The 15,107-nt window shown below is 36.7% G+C and overlaps 2 protein-coding genes across 2 annotated transcripts; one reads left to right on the forward strand and one right to left on the reverse strand.

Moving 5' to 3' along the window:
* The first annotated feature begins 8,362 nt into the window (after window positions 1-8,362).
* LOC147503837 (transcription termination factor MTERF15, mitochondrial-like) lies at window positions 8,363-8,986 on the forward strand. The gene has a single exon (XM_086604975.1). It carries the CDS (start codon window positions 8,363-8,365, stop codon window positions 8,984-8,986), a length of 624 nt encoding a protein of 207 aa, XP_086461101.1.
* A 3,484-nt stretch (window positions 8,987-12,470) lies between these two features.
* LOC147503838 (uncharacterized) lies at window positions 12,471-13,813 on the reverse strand. Its single transcript, XM_086604976.1, has 4 exons — window positions 13,550-13,813; window positions 13,340-13,463; window positions 12,841-12,994; window positions 12,471-12,786 (listed from the first exon to the last, which is right to left on the reverse strand). The coding sequence occupies exons 1-4, from the start codon at window positions 13,811-13,813 to the stop codon at window positions 12,471-12,473; spliced, it is 858 nt and encodes a 285-aa protein (XP_086461102.1).
* Between the last annotated feature and the right edge of the window lie 1,294 nt (window positions 13,814-15,107).

Genomic DNA, 15,107 nt, shown 5'->3' on the forward strand with positions numbered 1-15,107 from the left:
GCTTGTTTGTCGTACTTATGTGACTGATCTTACGCATGACAAAGGCACGAGCATCAAATTGGGATCTCCAAGCGAGCTTTTGGATTTGCAGACCATTCTATTCCTATCTTATTTGCATTCATCACCTACAACTACAATCAGATAAATAATTCGCATGAGCAAGAAGTTAATAGCTAGTTAACCTACACTACCATATAGCGTATTATAAAGGACGAAAAGCATACCTGAATTCACAAGCTAGATCGCTAGGAGACAAAAGGACAACTTGAGAAGGAAAGCTTAATTTATCAGCACCCTTCATTTTATCATCCTACTGCATCCTAGTGTTATAGCTATGCTTCTTGTTAATGCATGCTTAAGTTACATTCTTACGTCATTGAGAATCCATGATTAAAACCTCACACCAAAGGCAATAAAAAATCAACAAGAAATGATAATATTGCAACAATATCATTCAACTTAACACCAAAATAATAAGCCTGCAAAGTTAGAATTTCTCAATTTGATAATACGATAGAGATTTTAGCGATATTGTAATTAGCCATAAATTCCAATCCTTCAGACCAGTATTTCAATAGTTCCAAATCTGTAACTATCAACATGAACTTCGCCTTAACTAAAAGTCTAAAACCCATTGATAAGGAAGCAAACATATTACGTTACGTTAGGTAGGATCAACAGAAAATCATGCATTATACTTATTCGACTTAAAGCAATGATACAATGGTTCCCAATCCCAAAACAACAATAAAGAATCGGGGCATCCATATTTACAACCAAAAAAACTTAAAAAGGAGATACCAATTTTTTTTTTTTTTGAAAACTAAAACAATCTCGAAAAGCAATATATTCCAGAACATGATACAATGGCCATATATACATCATTTGTAAACTAACTTGTACTAGGAAAGTAGGAAGTGTGATTGCTACTGTGCTGCAAGGGGGGTTAAGGGATCGTATGATTGCCAACAAACTTGCAGTATCAAATAATGAAGTCATCAACTGTCGTTGCAACACAGAGAACAACAGCTGAGGCAGCCTAAACACACCAAGGCAGTGCAAAGTTGTGTGATAGCAATTGCACACTGATCATTCATCTGTGAACAAGTCCGAATGCAACACATGCAATAGCAGCAATTTTCCAGCTTACTGCAACAACTCAAAGATGCCTTTGCAAAGACTTCCCCCGCAAGCTCTCGCAATCGGGATTCCCCGAATCTTGGGAGGAACATTATCAGCCGTCGCAACCAAGTTACCAAAGCCAATCCCCGTTCCTTTCATAAATGTAATCTTGCGATCTTTAGATTTGACAAGTTTCTGTAGGTCAACTTTGTTTAGAATCTTTTGTATATCAATTGATTGCACGGCTTGCTTCCCTCCTACCGTCTGAAGTAAGATCATATGGGTATACTCAGATGGGAAACCAAACTGTACGCTCCTTTTTGCAACCTTGTCCTCAAGCTGTTTACTTTGAGAAATCCATGCTTAGGCTGTGAGTAGGTCAATTTGTTTCTTGACAGATACTTTTTCAAGTGGGATATCCTTTGCTCTTTGTACTTTCAAGTCTATATCAAAGTTTCTCATATCTTCTACAGTGCCTCTAGCTTTCAGCAAGTCAGGAAAGTTTCCACGGTATCTTACTAATCTTCATTAGATAATATATACTCCTTGAATTATCAAACCAGGTACTTTGGCTTGCAACTTACCTTGTTGCCATATCGAAAAATAGAGAAACTCATTAATGAAACCGTACCCCCACTACTTGAAGTATTGTCATAACCCCGTGCACATGCTAATTTGATATTAAATGAATCTTGAGAAAGATAAAACTGGCCCCTAGCCTTCTCCTATTATTTTCTTCCATATCCCTTCTTTCTCAGTTTTCCTTAGAGGCTAATCCCTCCTTCGTTCCCCAGGGGTAAACTCATCAGGCGTCCTTAGATACCAAAAAATTTCTAGCAACATCTTGTTGAACAAACTTCTATTAAGAAACTTTATTAACAAAAGAGTGGGCTTCACAAACGCTATTAACAAACTTGTTGTCAAAGTATATTGGCTTAGCCAGACTAATGGTAACTGGTAAGTAAGATACTAGCCACTATAGTAGCAGAAACAAACGAAAAAAAAATGAAGAAGAAAGCACCTAGAATTAAGAAGCAAACCTGATGTCAGTGAAAGGACCATCGACAAGTCCTTGTTCTTTCTTTCTCAATTGGAGCGACATGACAAATTCAGAGTCTAGATCAGACCAGAATTCCCTCGCTGGGCCTCAAGAGAGTGCACAAATCAACACATGTGATCACCCATTCTACTTGAACACGTGTAACAGTAGCTTTAACCAAGTTCAATGGATTCACATCTTCTGTCAATATAGTCCTAATAATGCCAGCCACGATTAGAGCCAACGCCTTACTATAGTTAAAAACCTCTACTCCAAGAGAAATTACCTTCAATTCAAGGACAAAATCAACATCTTCGACCTGCAAAACAACTCCACGCAGTCCTTGCTCAAAGACCTAAAAGACAAAGGAATATAAATGCCTCATAAGGTCCAAATAAATTTATGGTGTAATGCAAGGACTGGTTATAGTCTATTTGCCAGTCTAGGCAATACTAAGCTCCCTTGGGCATGAGGCAAAATGGGTAAGCTAGAGCCCAGTGCAGGTTTGATCATCATTTGTTGAAATAACATTATTTTAGAAACTTAACAAGTTTGGGCGGTTTTACCCTCAAAGTGCTTTTCTTAATTCATATTTTGTAGTAAATAAAAAAATTACCTCAATAAGTGCCTGTGCTTCAGACAGAGTTTTTGATATGGAAAACACTGCCTTCTGAGTATCTTGGAGTGCTGCAATGATAGTGAAAGAGGAAGCTCAAAATGTGAGTAGAGAATAATTAAAATGCTACATCCAAAGTCTCCAATCAATAGAAAAGAAAAACCGTACCTTGAAGCCTTATGAAGGAGATGGAGTACACTGATCCAAGAGAGGAAGAGATGCGTCCACACTCCACCTTCAAATACCAACGAATTAATTAGAACTCTGATTAGGTCACAAAGTTGGGATGGAATTTCATTTCGTTAGGTTGAAGAAGAATAGTTACGACCTAGGGCATTTGAGAAGGGACTAAATTCGTTCGTTCTTCCAATTTTAAAAAATCGGTGCTTGCAATTATAAAAATCGGTACTTACCTTGTTAAGCTCGAGAGTGGAGAAGCGAGATACTTGGGAGGCTGGGAGCACAACGGGGCGCGCGGTTGCCATCCTGAGTTCGTGCGAGAGAGTGTGAAGAGGGTGGTTGCCATTATCTAATCGTGTCCTCTTTTTTGCAATTTCTGTTTTCTATTTTGCCTATCTATTCCAAGATATTTGGTTTAAGATTAATTATATCGGTTAAGTGCCGAGATATTTGGTATAATTTCAATTATTTCGATTGAGTGCGAGATAACTGAAATTTCCTATTATATCAGTGTCACACCATGCCAGATAATTATATTTTGGTTTATCTCGGATATGTAAGAATCGAGATAACATATTTCAACTCATAGATAATAACTAGTTTATGGGACATATTATCTCGGTCATCAACATAACTGAGATAAGGATAATTTTAGAACCGAGATAAAAACCCTTTTTTTTAGTAGTGAACTTGAAAAAGGCAATAAAAGCAATGAGTTGTCATTTCATTAAGCATAAGAAGGGATGTAATGTAGTAATGTAAGGGTAATAAAACGCACATTTAGGAACTGATCAATTATGTATAATTCCCAATTATAAATAGGGGTATGTCTAAACAACCCTAAATTTAAATATCCAACTCTAAAAATTCTCTACTAATGGAGATGTGTAAAAACACTTTTAGTTTAAAACTAAAAATAATTTTACACATTTTTAAACTCAATTAGTTATAACTACCCACTACTTAAAAAATGGGACTTCATAAGTTTTGCATTCTCATTGTTTTAAACTAATGGAAAGCCAGCACCACTTGTTTTTACACATTTTGCAAAAAGTTTCCATTGGTTCACTATTGGATGTGTTTTTTTACACAAACATATTATGTAAATCTCTTTTAAAAACACATGTGGCTCCTATGTGGATGTGTAAATTTACACAACCCATTGGTGATGCTCTAATTAGTCTGAGATAAAACTTCTTGGGTGATTAAAAGTTGAGATTATTTACCATAAAACAAAAAATTAAGAGTTAAGACCATGTATGTCCTTATCCCACCACGAGCAATTTGCCACTGTACTAACGTGAAAACCATAACCATGCAAGACAAGTAGGAATATCATTTATGTTTTGGTTTTGGCAAGAGGAAAAATAATGTTTTCAAGTTTATATAGTTTTATTAAGGGTCGCGATATTTACACCCTACTTTATGGGATTGGCACCCTTTTGGCAAAAGGGGAGATGAATAATGGTTATTCTCTATATATCCTTTTACACCCCACATGCCCGATAGTTCCACGACAATGAATTTCTGTGAGATCTCACATTCTACGGCTTCGAGTTGCCGCGAGATCCTACAATCCACGGCAACGGGTTGCCGCGAGATCCACATTCCACGGCAGTGAGTTGTCGCGGAGGATTTCTTTATTATTTTTATTTTCACTTCAAATTTTGAACACACACGGGATACAGATACTTCATATTCTTCTTTAGAGCTTCTTCATACGCTCCAAGAACAACATCAAACCCATGAAAAAAAATTGTACAATCGACGCAATCTTGCTATCTTGCGGCAATTTTTTTCATACACTTTAAGAAAAATTTGTGATCAAGTTGATGAAGAGTTTTGGTAATTAATACAAACAAAGACTCCATTGTGGTGAACACAACCATCTCGCAACAACTGACTTTTTTTTGCGGTGGCTATAAAAAAAAAATTAAAACAAAAAAGGACTCACGGCAACAACCTTCCATGGATTTGCCATCTCGCAGCAACTCCTTGATGTGGATGATTTTTTATGTGATTAATGGAGGGGTTCCAATACATTGGAATTGGTGAAAAGGGTGCAAATCTCATAAAGTTGGGTGTCAATACCATGACCCTTTGCAAAAACATAAGACGTACCAAAACCAACCAAGCAAGAAAAAATGCATACTGCAATCATAGAAGCATAGAACTACCAAATTAACCAAGTATCCAAAAAGCAAAAAACTGGAAAACTAAAAAAAAAAAAAAAAAAAAAGCTTTCCATTTTTAAGTAGCGGACCCCAGTGACTGTCTCATTGTATATTTCTGTGAAACATTGTTGTCCTCTCCTTCAAATGTTGATTCTATGCTCTTACAACCATTGAAAGACTATATCACCATTTCTTTTTAATTATTATTATTATTATTTTGGTTAGTCCATAGTCCGCTATGTTGTTGGAGAAACAATTGTGCAGTGATGGGTTATTAGCGAAAAAAAAAAGAAACAATTGCGCCGCAATTAAATTCCTTCACCAAAAAATTAAGGGTCATCGCGGTATTTACACCCTACTTTATGGGATTAGCACCCCTTTGGCAAAATGGTACATGAATAAGGTTATTCCCTATATGTCTTTTTACACCCCACATGCCTAATAGTTCCACGACAGTGAGTTTCTATAAGATCTCACATTCCATGGCATCGAGTTGCCGCGAGATCCCACAATCTACGACATCGGGTTGTCGCGAGATCCCACATTCCATGGCAACGAATTGCTTGATCAATCTCCAAATGTGCATTTTATTACTGTTACAATACTTCAAATATGCCCTTCTTATGCTTAATGAACAAACAACTTATAGCTTTCGCTACCGTTGGCAGGATACAGGCCATTTAGGACATATATTCCTAAAACGTGCATTTTAGTGCGAAAAAGGTTGCTATTGACGCTGTTTGGGAAGATTCTAGCTTAGGAGCAAAAGTGCCAAAAATTCCAAGTCAACTGTCAAAGTCAACTCTGAAGGACTCAAAGCTAAAAGCTTAATACTCAAAGACTTAAAGCCAAATCAAGAATTCAATTAGATGGGTTTAAGTCAGAATCCCACAAAGCTTAATCTTATCCTCAAGAAGGGGGCAAATATGTAATTGGTGTCCTATATATATATAAACCAAAGAGATGTAAAGAATTAGTTATCTAATGTTTTTAGGATCCAAACCATTTGGTTTGTAGCTTTATTTCCTTACCCTAGAGCTAATCTTTGGTCATTAGGAGTAGATAATATGTTTTAAATTAATAGTGTAATTTGTTATTTACTTGTTTTCCATTTTTATGTTCTTCAAGCTTAGTGATTAAACCAAGTTCTTATTATCTTCAATGCTAGTTTCAATATTCTCTTTAATACAAGTTTTCAATATTCTCTTTAATACAAGTTTTCTTTACTTCTCTTATCTCTGATGCAATTCCATAAACACTAGTCATACTCATTTGACAAGTTCAAATGAGTATAACTTTGTGGGCAAGATATTCATCAAACCTAATTTCATTCCATGTTTTGATTCACATCAATAGTTTATTCAAGATTTAAACCCATTCTAGATAAAGAACTAGTGTTTCCACCATTAAAACTTTAAGAACAAGAGTAAGAAAGACTAGAAGGTAAGTTTCCAACCATCAATCTATTCCTCCAACCAAAAGATTTAAGATGAACAACACAACCCTCAACACCACTATTACATCCTCTTCATTGCTGTGGAGGATTTCTTTGTTATTTTTTTTCACTTCAAATTTTGAACACACACGGGATACGGATACCTCATATTCTTCTTTAGAGTTTCTTCATACGCTCCAAGAACAATATCAAATCCATGAAAAAAAATGTACAATCGAGGCAGTCTTGCTATCTTGCGACAATTTTTTTCATATGCTCTAAGAAAAATTTGTGATCAAATTGATGAAGAAGAGTTTCGGTAATTAATATAAGCAAGACTCCATTATGGTGAACACAACCATCTCGCGACAGCGGATTTTTTTTTTTTGCAGTGGTTATAAAAAAAAATGAAAACAAAAAAAAACTCACGACAACAACCTTTCATGGATTTGCCATCTCGCAGCAACTCTTTGTTGTGGGCATTACCTTTTCGCGACAACTTTCTTGTCATTGGTGATTTTTAATATCATTAATGGAGGGGTGCCAATACCTTGGAATTGGTAAAGTAGTGCCAATCCCATAAAGTGGGGTGTAAATACCATGACTCGAAATACTCACTGTAGAATCGCAACTTTCGTAAGATGGTAGAATCCCCATTTTTATTACTTTTTTGTTGGATAAACTATTCTCACCACAAATACAGAATACTTCTTTAGCTACACAACCTACACTACGTTCAGAAAAGAAGACACAACCCTCCAACATATTATTTTGGGTTAACGAGTATTACCGCCCCAACAACAACTAGGATTTGCCCCCCACTAGATGGGAAATTAGGGTCTCCCTCCAAATACACACAAAAAAAAACACAGTCATCCCAATTAGACTTTTTTTTTGTGTGTATTTGGGGGGAGGAAGGACCCTAATTTTCCATCTGGTGGGGGGAGGGGGAATCCTAATTGGCTCATCTACTGGGTAATACTCATTAACCCTATTATTTTTCTTTCCAATAGTGGTATGCTTACAGAAAAAGAAACTTTACAAAACAATGCCATTTATGGGTGCCCCTAATAACTTGGGGGTGGGGGGCTTAAAACTCCAAACCATCAATAGCCAAAAGCCCAAAACCCATCTAAAACCCTTGTTGGCTTCTTTTTCTGCAACTCATGGTGGAGTGTGCCTGATTACAATTCTATTCAAGGCAGATCCTCAAAACCATTTCTCACTTGTAAGTTCTCCAAACATTTCCATACCATTTTTTTTTTGTCTCAATGTTGTATGCACTTGTTCATAGAACTTTGCAACAAACTAAACCAATAACTTTACTTCATCTTCAGTTTCATTGCAATGGTTTTACAACAAACCCGGACACTATGTCTATAACAGTAGAGTATCTTATGAACTTATGTGGATTACCACTTAAAACAACTCTTCTAGCATCCAAGAAACTCGACTTGAAAACCATAGAAAACCCAGATTTAGTCCTGAATTTGTTGAAAAACCATGGGTTGACTCAAAGCTCCATAGTTAAACTCCTTTCAAAGAACCTGCTTATACTAAATACTGATATAAAGAAAATACTCATGCCCAAGTTTGAATATTTAACTAGTTAAGGTATTTCTGGTTCTAAGCTAGTTAAGATTGTCAGAGATGATACACAATTTCTACATAGGAGTTTGGAGAACCAAATCATTCCATCTATCAACTTCATTAAGAAATTCACTGATACCAATGAAGAGTTTCTTACCATTTTGAATCGACCGAGTAAGATTTTTCATACTCAGCTTGAGAATGTAATGGGGCCTAATGTTGCGTTATTGAGTGATTATGGTGTTCCAAAATGCAATATTATGAAGTTGTTCATGCTAAATCCTTGGAAGTTAACTTTTAGAAATGATCGGTTTAGGACAATTGTTAAGGAGATTAAGGAAATGGGATTTTATTCAAGGAGTACAATGTTTATTCATGCAATTATATCAAGGTCTGGTATGACTAAAACAAGGTGGGAAGAGCAATGGGCATTTATGTGCAAATTGGGATTTTCTCATGCGGAGTGTCTTTCAATGTTTAAGAAGCATCCCAGTAGTTTCGTGCGTTCAAAAGAGAATGTGCATAGCAGGGTCAAGTTTTTCACTGTAAAACAAAATTTTGAACTGTCGGATATTGTGAAAAGTCCAGTGATACTTGGTCTTAGTCTTGAGAAGAGGATCATTCCTCGGTGTAATGTGTTAGATGTCCTGTACTCAAATGGTTTGATAGGGAGTAGGAATGCAGGTTCACTCACTACAGCATGGAAATTAACTGAGAAGGAATTCATAGAGAAGTTTGTCATTAAGTACCAAGAGGTAGTCCTTGTGATTGTGAGTGCATACAAAAGTCAGAATCGGCTTGCAGATTTTAAAGAGGAAAATGGGGTTTAGGAGATGTAGAAAGGTGAGGTACGCATTGATTTTCTTTTCTGGTTTTCGTCCTTCCCAACCAATATCATCATACTTTTTTTCTTTGATTGGCAAGCCTGTTTTAAATGAGGTCAGTAATTCTTTGATGTTGGCGGGGTTCGACCCCCATACCTTTGGTATCATCACCCAAAGGTTTTACCGACTTTGCTAGTTGGCACCTGCATCATCTTACTTTTTTAGTCTGGATAAATTTGAAGAATGAATGTCACTTTGTGTAATCTTACTTTCTCAAGTTGTACTTTGTTTGCAGTGTGATTATGTATCGCTTCCCTGCTTTATTGCTTCTGTATTTCTTGTTGAACTGAAATTTAAGAGTCGCCTGGTCATTGAAAATTACTAGGTATCAAAAAATCAGTAGGGAACTCGCTTGCAAAAGCAGCAGTTGAAAATCTCAAACTGAGGGTTGTCACTCTTGGTTACCTTTAGCATGTCAAGTTCCGGTGTTCGGCTTGATTAGGAGATTCGGACTTTGGGTCTTTATTGATAGTCTTTCTAACTACTGCTTTAGTTCGTAAATCAGATATCAGTATTACAGGTGTCCATGAGAAGAGTTGTACCAGAAACGAAAATAAATTAAGGTCTAGACTTGCAGAAACAGGCCTATTCATTCACTCCCACCCAACAAATTTACACTTCAACTCTTCATCAGCTGAAACCAAAAGCTAGTTCATGAGCAACAATATTTACAGATCTTGGAAATGTAGTATTTCACAAGACAAAAAACACAAAAGTTTTCCTTTCATCATATATTGGACTATTGACACTATCCACTAGGCTAGGCTTTGACTGTCTCAACTCTCAAGCAGCAATTACTTAGGTGATGCCTAGTTCAAAAGTTTTTTGTATCCCCTCCGTCGGAGCAAGGGCCCCTGAATCTCCTAAGCTTTGGCCTTCAAATTTTGAGCTTCCTGCATATATATAAACTTATAAACTTGTCGGGCAATTTACAGAGTAGCCTTCTCCATCGGTGTGTCTATCATACTTAAAAGATTCGTAAGTGATATTTCTATTTTGGCGGATTAGTGATTGGTTCAATAGGAGTTGTGTTTTTTGAAGAATGTACAAAACAAAAATAGAAACTTTGTGAAAACTAAGGGTCGGCCGCATTTGTTGCAGGAATTTTGAAGGGTGTTAAGAAGGTTGGTCTCATTTGGACATTACTGGAAAAGCCAAACAACAAAGGCTACTGTGATGTTGGTTGTGGAGATTATATTTGATTGATTTGGAGCCGTGAATGAAATAGGATATCACCAAACCCTTAAGTCCAAAAGTTCAGTTAGCATCCATCTCCAAAATCGTTTTAAAGCACATATACAAGCATGGATTTGCGTCATGAACATCTTACTGAGATACTGACTTTTTAGCCAATTGCAAGAAATATTGGCAATCGAAATGTTTACTTGCACTTTATGCACCTAGGCTCATGCAATCATATCCAACAGCAAAAGCGAAAAGTCGACGTGCAGAGAAGCCACTGTAGATGCTGATACACCGAGATCATAAAGCAACAATCCTTGTTCTCCTAAAACTAGAAAGAAAAGCAAAAGTCAAGGGAAGAAAATGTTGCTGATCAGATAGCTGTAAACGGTGCAATTACGCTGTGTGATGATTTGGATAACTATACTTAGAGCATCATCAACGCATTATTAAAATCGATTTCTAATGTGACAGTTGACAAAAAAATTTGCAATTTTCGTCCTCAACACGCTGTCAAAACACCATTTTTATTTTAAGAATTGTCAAATCCGAAACCAAATTAGTGAGAAATATAGAAATGACTCGCACGAGACAAGTTGTCCCGTCCAAGAGTGGGACGAGACAAGTTTTGCCGTCCAGCATTTTTTTTAATAAAAAATTCAAACGGCTCAATTTTGTACGGTTGAAATTAATAGCTATATTAACGGCTATATTTAGTTCCGTTGGACTGGGCCTATATATATTGCATAGTTGCTTAACTAATTTTTTCACCAATTCACATCTTCTTCTTTCTTCTTTTATTCTTCACCAAAATCACAAAATGTCTTCACAAAGGTATAGAGGTAGAGGAAATAGAGGTGGTAGAAATAGTGAAAACCAAAGCCAAGAAAATAGCCAACATACCTATGTTCAAGGTCGTTCAAAAAAATTCACAGCCATAGAAGATGAAATTTTATGTCATAGTTGGATTTTTATTTCAGAAGATGTAGTTGTTGGAACGGGCCAAAATAGACATGTTTTTTTTTGAGAAAATTACTGAAGAAATGAACAAGCGTATGAGCCAACTTGGTCATGTAGGGCAACCACGAACTGGTGGATCGGTTCAAGCGCGTTTTCACATAATCCAACATGCGGTAAGTTTATTTCAAGGTTATTATGATCAACAATTGAGAGTGAATGCTAGTGGTACTAATGCTAATGATCGATACAATGTCACGAGCTCGTACTATTTTTTCAACTGTTCAAAATGAACCATTTAAATTTGAGCATTGTTATTGGATTTTAATTTTAAGTCCAAAATGGAATCACTTCTATCAAGCTAGAAGTGATAGTAGTTCAAAAAAGCAGAGAACCACTTCTAGTAGTGAAGTTAGTGGTGGCATCAGTGGTTGATTAACCGCTAACAATATTGGAATAGCCAATATTTCATTAGATGAAGAAAGTCAACCATCGAGGGAAGTGCCTGGATCAGAAAAATGGCCAAAGGGAAGAAAGTTTAAGAAAAGAGATGCTGATGAAATTGCGCACCAAATGGCACAAACTCTGGAAGAGGTCAGAGACAATCAACTTACAACTGCAAAATATCTACAAGAACAAATAAAGCTAAAATGACAAATATTCCTCTCAATGAAAAAGGAAAAAGAAGACGAAATATTGAGGCTTGAAGCACAGAAAGAACAAGATATCATGATGCTTGATCTAAGCAAGTTTAGCGGTATTCAACTGACATTTTGGGAAGCTAAGCAAGCAGCTATCTATCGTAAGTGGGTTGAACAAGAACAAGGTATTCCTACTGCTCCTTCTATTCCTCATTATCCAATCTCTTCTACTCTATACATTCCAACCCCTCCTAGTCCATACATTCCAACCCCTCCTAGTCCATACATTCCAACTCATCCTTCTCAACAGTTTGAGTCTTTTTCTTCTTCTGGATCAACAAACATTATTAGTCAGTCTCGTGGTGAAAATGAAGAATATGAAGATGATGAAAATGAAAATGAAAATGAAATCCATTTCTGAGGGATGAAAATGAAGAATATGAAGATGATGATTTTTAGTTATAACGTTTTTAATTTCAAGTATGTTCTAACGTTTTTAATTTTAAGTATGTTGTAATGTTTTTAATTTCAAGTATGTGCAAATCTTATTCAACAAATCACAATCTTATTTAAACAAAACAAATTTGTTGAAAGTACAGTTAACAGAAAATACAAAAAACACACTTAAAAAAACACAGTTGACAAACTTATTAGTTGTTCCTTTGGTTGTGTTGTGCACCATAACGTGCCCAATGATGTTCAACCAAATCATTCTTCAATTGTTGATTAGTAGCTCCACAACAAATACTTAATGTCCTAGCTACCATGTTTTGCACAAACAGATGGTCATTACTCTGCATCTCAACTTCATGCCGCAACCGTTCATCTGAAGGTGGTTTCCACTTTGGAAGTTGTACATTACGTTCATTTTTAACAATCATGTTGTGAAGTATAATACATGTCTTCATTATACGAGATAGAGCTCCTCTGTCCCACTGATGAGCAGGCCTGCTAACAATTGCAAATCTAGCATGTAAAACACCAAAACCACGTTCCACATCTTTACAAGCTGCTTCTTACGCTTTTGCAAAGTCAATATCCATGGGAGTAGCGGGAGATGAGATTGTTTGAATCAGTGTAGCCCATGGTCGATATATTCCATCAGCAAGGTAGTAGCCCATGTTGTAAGGATTGTTATTAACTTGATAAACACAAGCTGGAGCTGTTCCTCTGACTAAATTATCAAATAAATGAGAATTATCTAACACATTAAGATCATTACACGATCCAACCATTCCAAAGTATGCGTGCCAAAACCATAGCTCCTGGTCTACAACTGCTTCCAAAATCACAGTCGTTTTTCTAGCATGGCCCAAATGAGTTCCATGCCACGCAGTTGGACAATTTTTCCATACCCAATGCATACAATCTAAACTACCCAACATACCTGGCCAACCGCGTTCTTCACCTACTGCAAGCAAGCGTGTTACATCTTCTTCCGTTGGGCTTCTCAGGTACTGTTATTCAAAACAGTTGACAACTGCATTGCATAAATGATGAAGTGATTCTCGGGCCGTACTCTCAGCAAGTTTTATCCAGTGATCCATTGAATCAGCTGGACATCCATAAGCAAGTATCTGTATTGCAGCTGTCATCTTCACCAAACCCGAAACCCCAGGCAAACCAAGAGCATCACAAGAAGGCTTAAAATATGGATCAAAATTAGTGACAACTTCCAATATATGGTTAAAAAGTGGTCTTCTCATACGAAACCTACGACGAAACTTACCTTCTTATAATTTGGTATAACAGCAAAACAATCAGCCTCCAACCATTCATGCGCACCAACACGATCGCAGTTAGTGTATTCTCTACCATTAACAGATCCACCCCATATTGGTACAGATAAAGAGTTGAAAGCTGGAATCATTGACGCCACTACAACTGCATCACTTTGCATTTGTTGAACGATTGCGACAGTTTCATCATCGTCTTCGAAAATCAGTTCACTTACTCTTTCGCACCAATTGCTATTATGACTACTAGAACTCATGACAAAATAATTGAAAGTTTATGACTGATGAAAAGAGATGAAGAAATGAAAAAATATAAGGATTCTTCACCTGTGATTGATATGATATATAGCGTAGAAAATGGAAGGAAACGATGGGCGCGAAAATAGTTTGGTGCCACAGAAATGGAGGGAAATGATGGACAAGACAACTTTTGCCGTTAATAAAAAACTTTTTGTCTGGACAGGACAACTTTTTCCGTGCAAAATCGAAACAAAAAATTTAGGAATTTTGCGTTGGTGCTTGACACGTTTTTAACAATTTGCTGAGGTGTCACAACAAAATTTAGAAATGTGTTGATGATGCTCTTACGTTATCTTGAGCTGGCAAGGCATTTGTTACCAAAGTTGAGGTGTTAAAACTTGGTTGATTAGACATTATTCATAGATGTCCTCTCTCAATAGCACAGACTTGGTGTTTTAGTTATTTACGGTCTTAGATATGAGTTTTCGGACAGACGCATTAGCTGTATATGTAGTGATATGAGTTTTAGGACAGTCATCGCACAAGCTAATACAAAGATGGTAAGAACCTCGAAAGATCAACACATACCGTTGTTTGCGAACCCTTTTCAGTAAACAATTCATTGGATAATCAAGCAATACCCTATGAACTCGCTGAAAACCATAAGAGACGAGGACAAACAAGCTCAGGATCCATTCTACAAAAAAATTCAAAACTGCCAGAGTGAAAATGGAAAATTCCTTTATCATGACCATCATCATTTCCGTACGCATAGTCATCAGAGAAGTAAATACAATTCGGTTTACATCCAGGATAATAAGTTGTAGTCACATAGAAAGAGTTATTAGGGCCCAAAAACAATGCACAATGCAACAATCACCAAGATCTCTAACCTCCACCCACTTCTGGTCGCTAGCTAAAATCTAGTTTGAAAGTCCTGAATGAAAGATGTTATGAAGTGATACAATCATTCCTTGCATTTGCCGAAATAACAATATATGGTTAACTAGTATTACCCCCACTAGATGAGCCAATTAGGATTTCTCGCTTACTAGATGGGGAAATTAAAGTCTCCCCCCTAAGTACACACAAAAAAAAAGTGAACTTGGGTTGACTGTGTTTTTTTTGTGTGTATTTGGGGGGAGACCTTAATTTCCCATCTAGTGGGGGGAAATCCTATTTGGCTCATCTAGTGGGGGGTAATGTTTGTTAACCCAACAATATAACCTGTAGACTTGCAAAGGTCACTTGAAGATGCCACCAAATACTTTCGTCGTTCACCGGCCAAGGCCACCTACAAGTTCAACCGTA

The sequence above is a fragment of the Coptis chinensis genome, chromosome 4 (assembly GCF_015680905.1).
Source record: "Coptis chinensis isolate HL-2020 chromosome 4, ASM1568090v1, whole genome shotgun sequence".
Lineage (NCBI taxonomy): Eukaryota > Viridiplantae > Streptophyta > Magnoliopsida > Ranunculales > Ranunculaceae > Coptis > Coptis chinensis.

Bases quoted from the DNA above. Each gene is read 5' to 3' on its own strand.
- LOC147503837 (XM_086604975.1), top strand. From the start codon at position 8,363: ATGGGGCCTAATGTTGCGTTATTGAGTGATTATGGTGTTCCAAAATGC.
- LOC147503838 (XM_086604976.1), bottom strand. From the start codon at position 13,813: ATGAGTTCTAGTAGTCATAATAGCAATTGGTGCGAAAGAGTAAGTGAA. The intron at 13,464-13,549 runs GTAAGTTTCGTC...CCATATTTTAAG, and splicing joins TTATACCAAATTATAAGAAG to CCTTCTTGTGATGCTCTTGG. The intron at 12,787-12,840 runs GTAAGAAGCAGC...TTTACATGCTAG, and splicing joins GATATTGACTTTGCAAAAGC to ATTTGCAATTGTTAGCAGGC.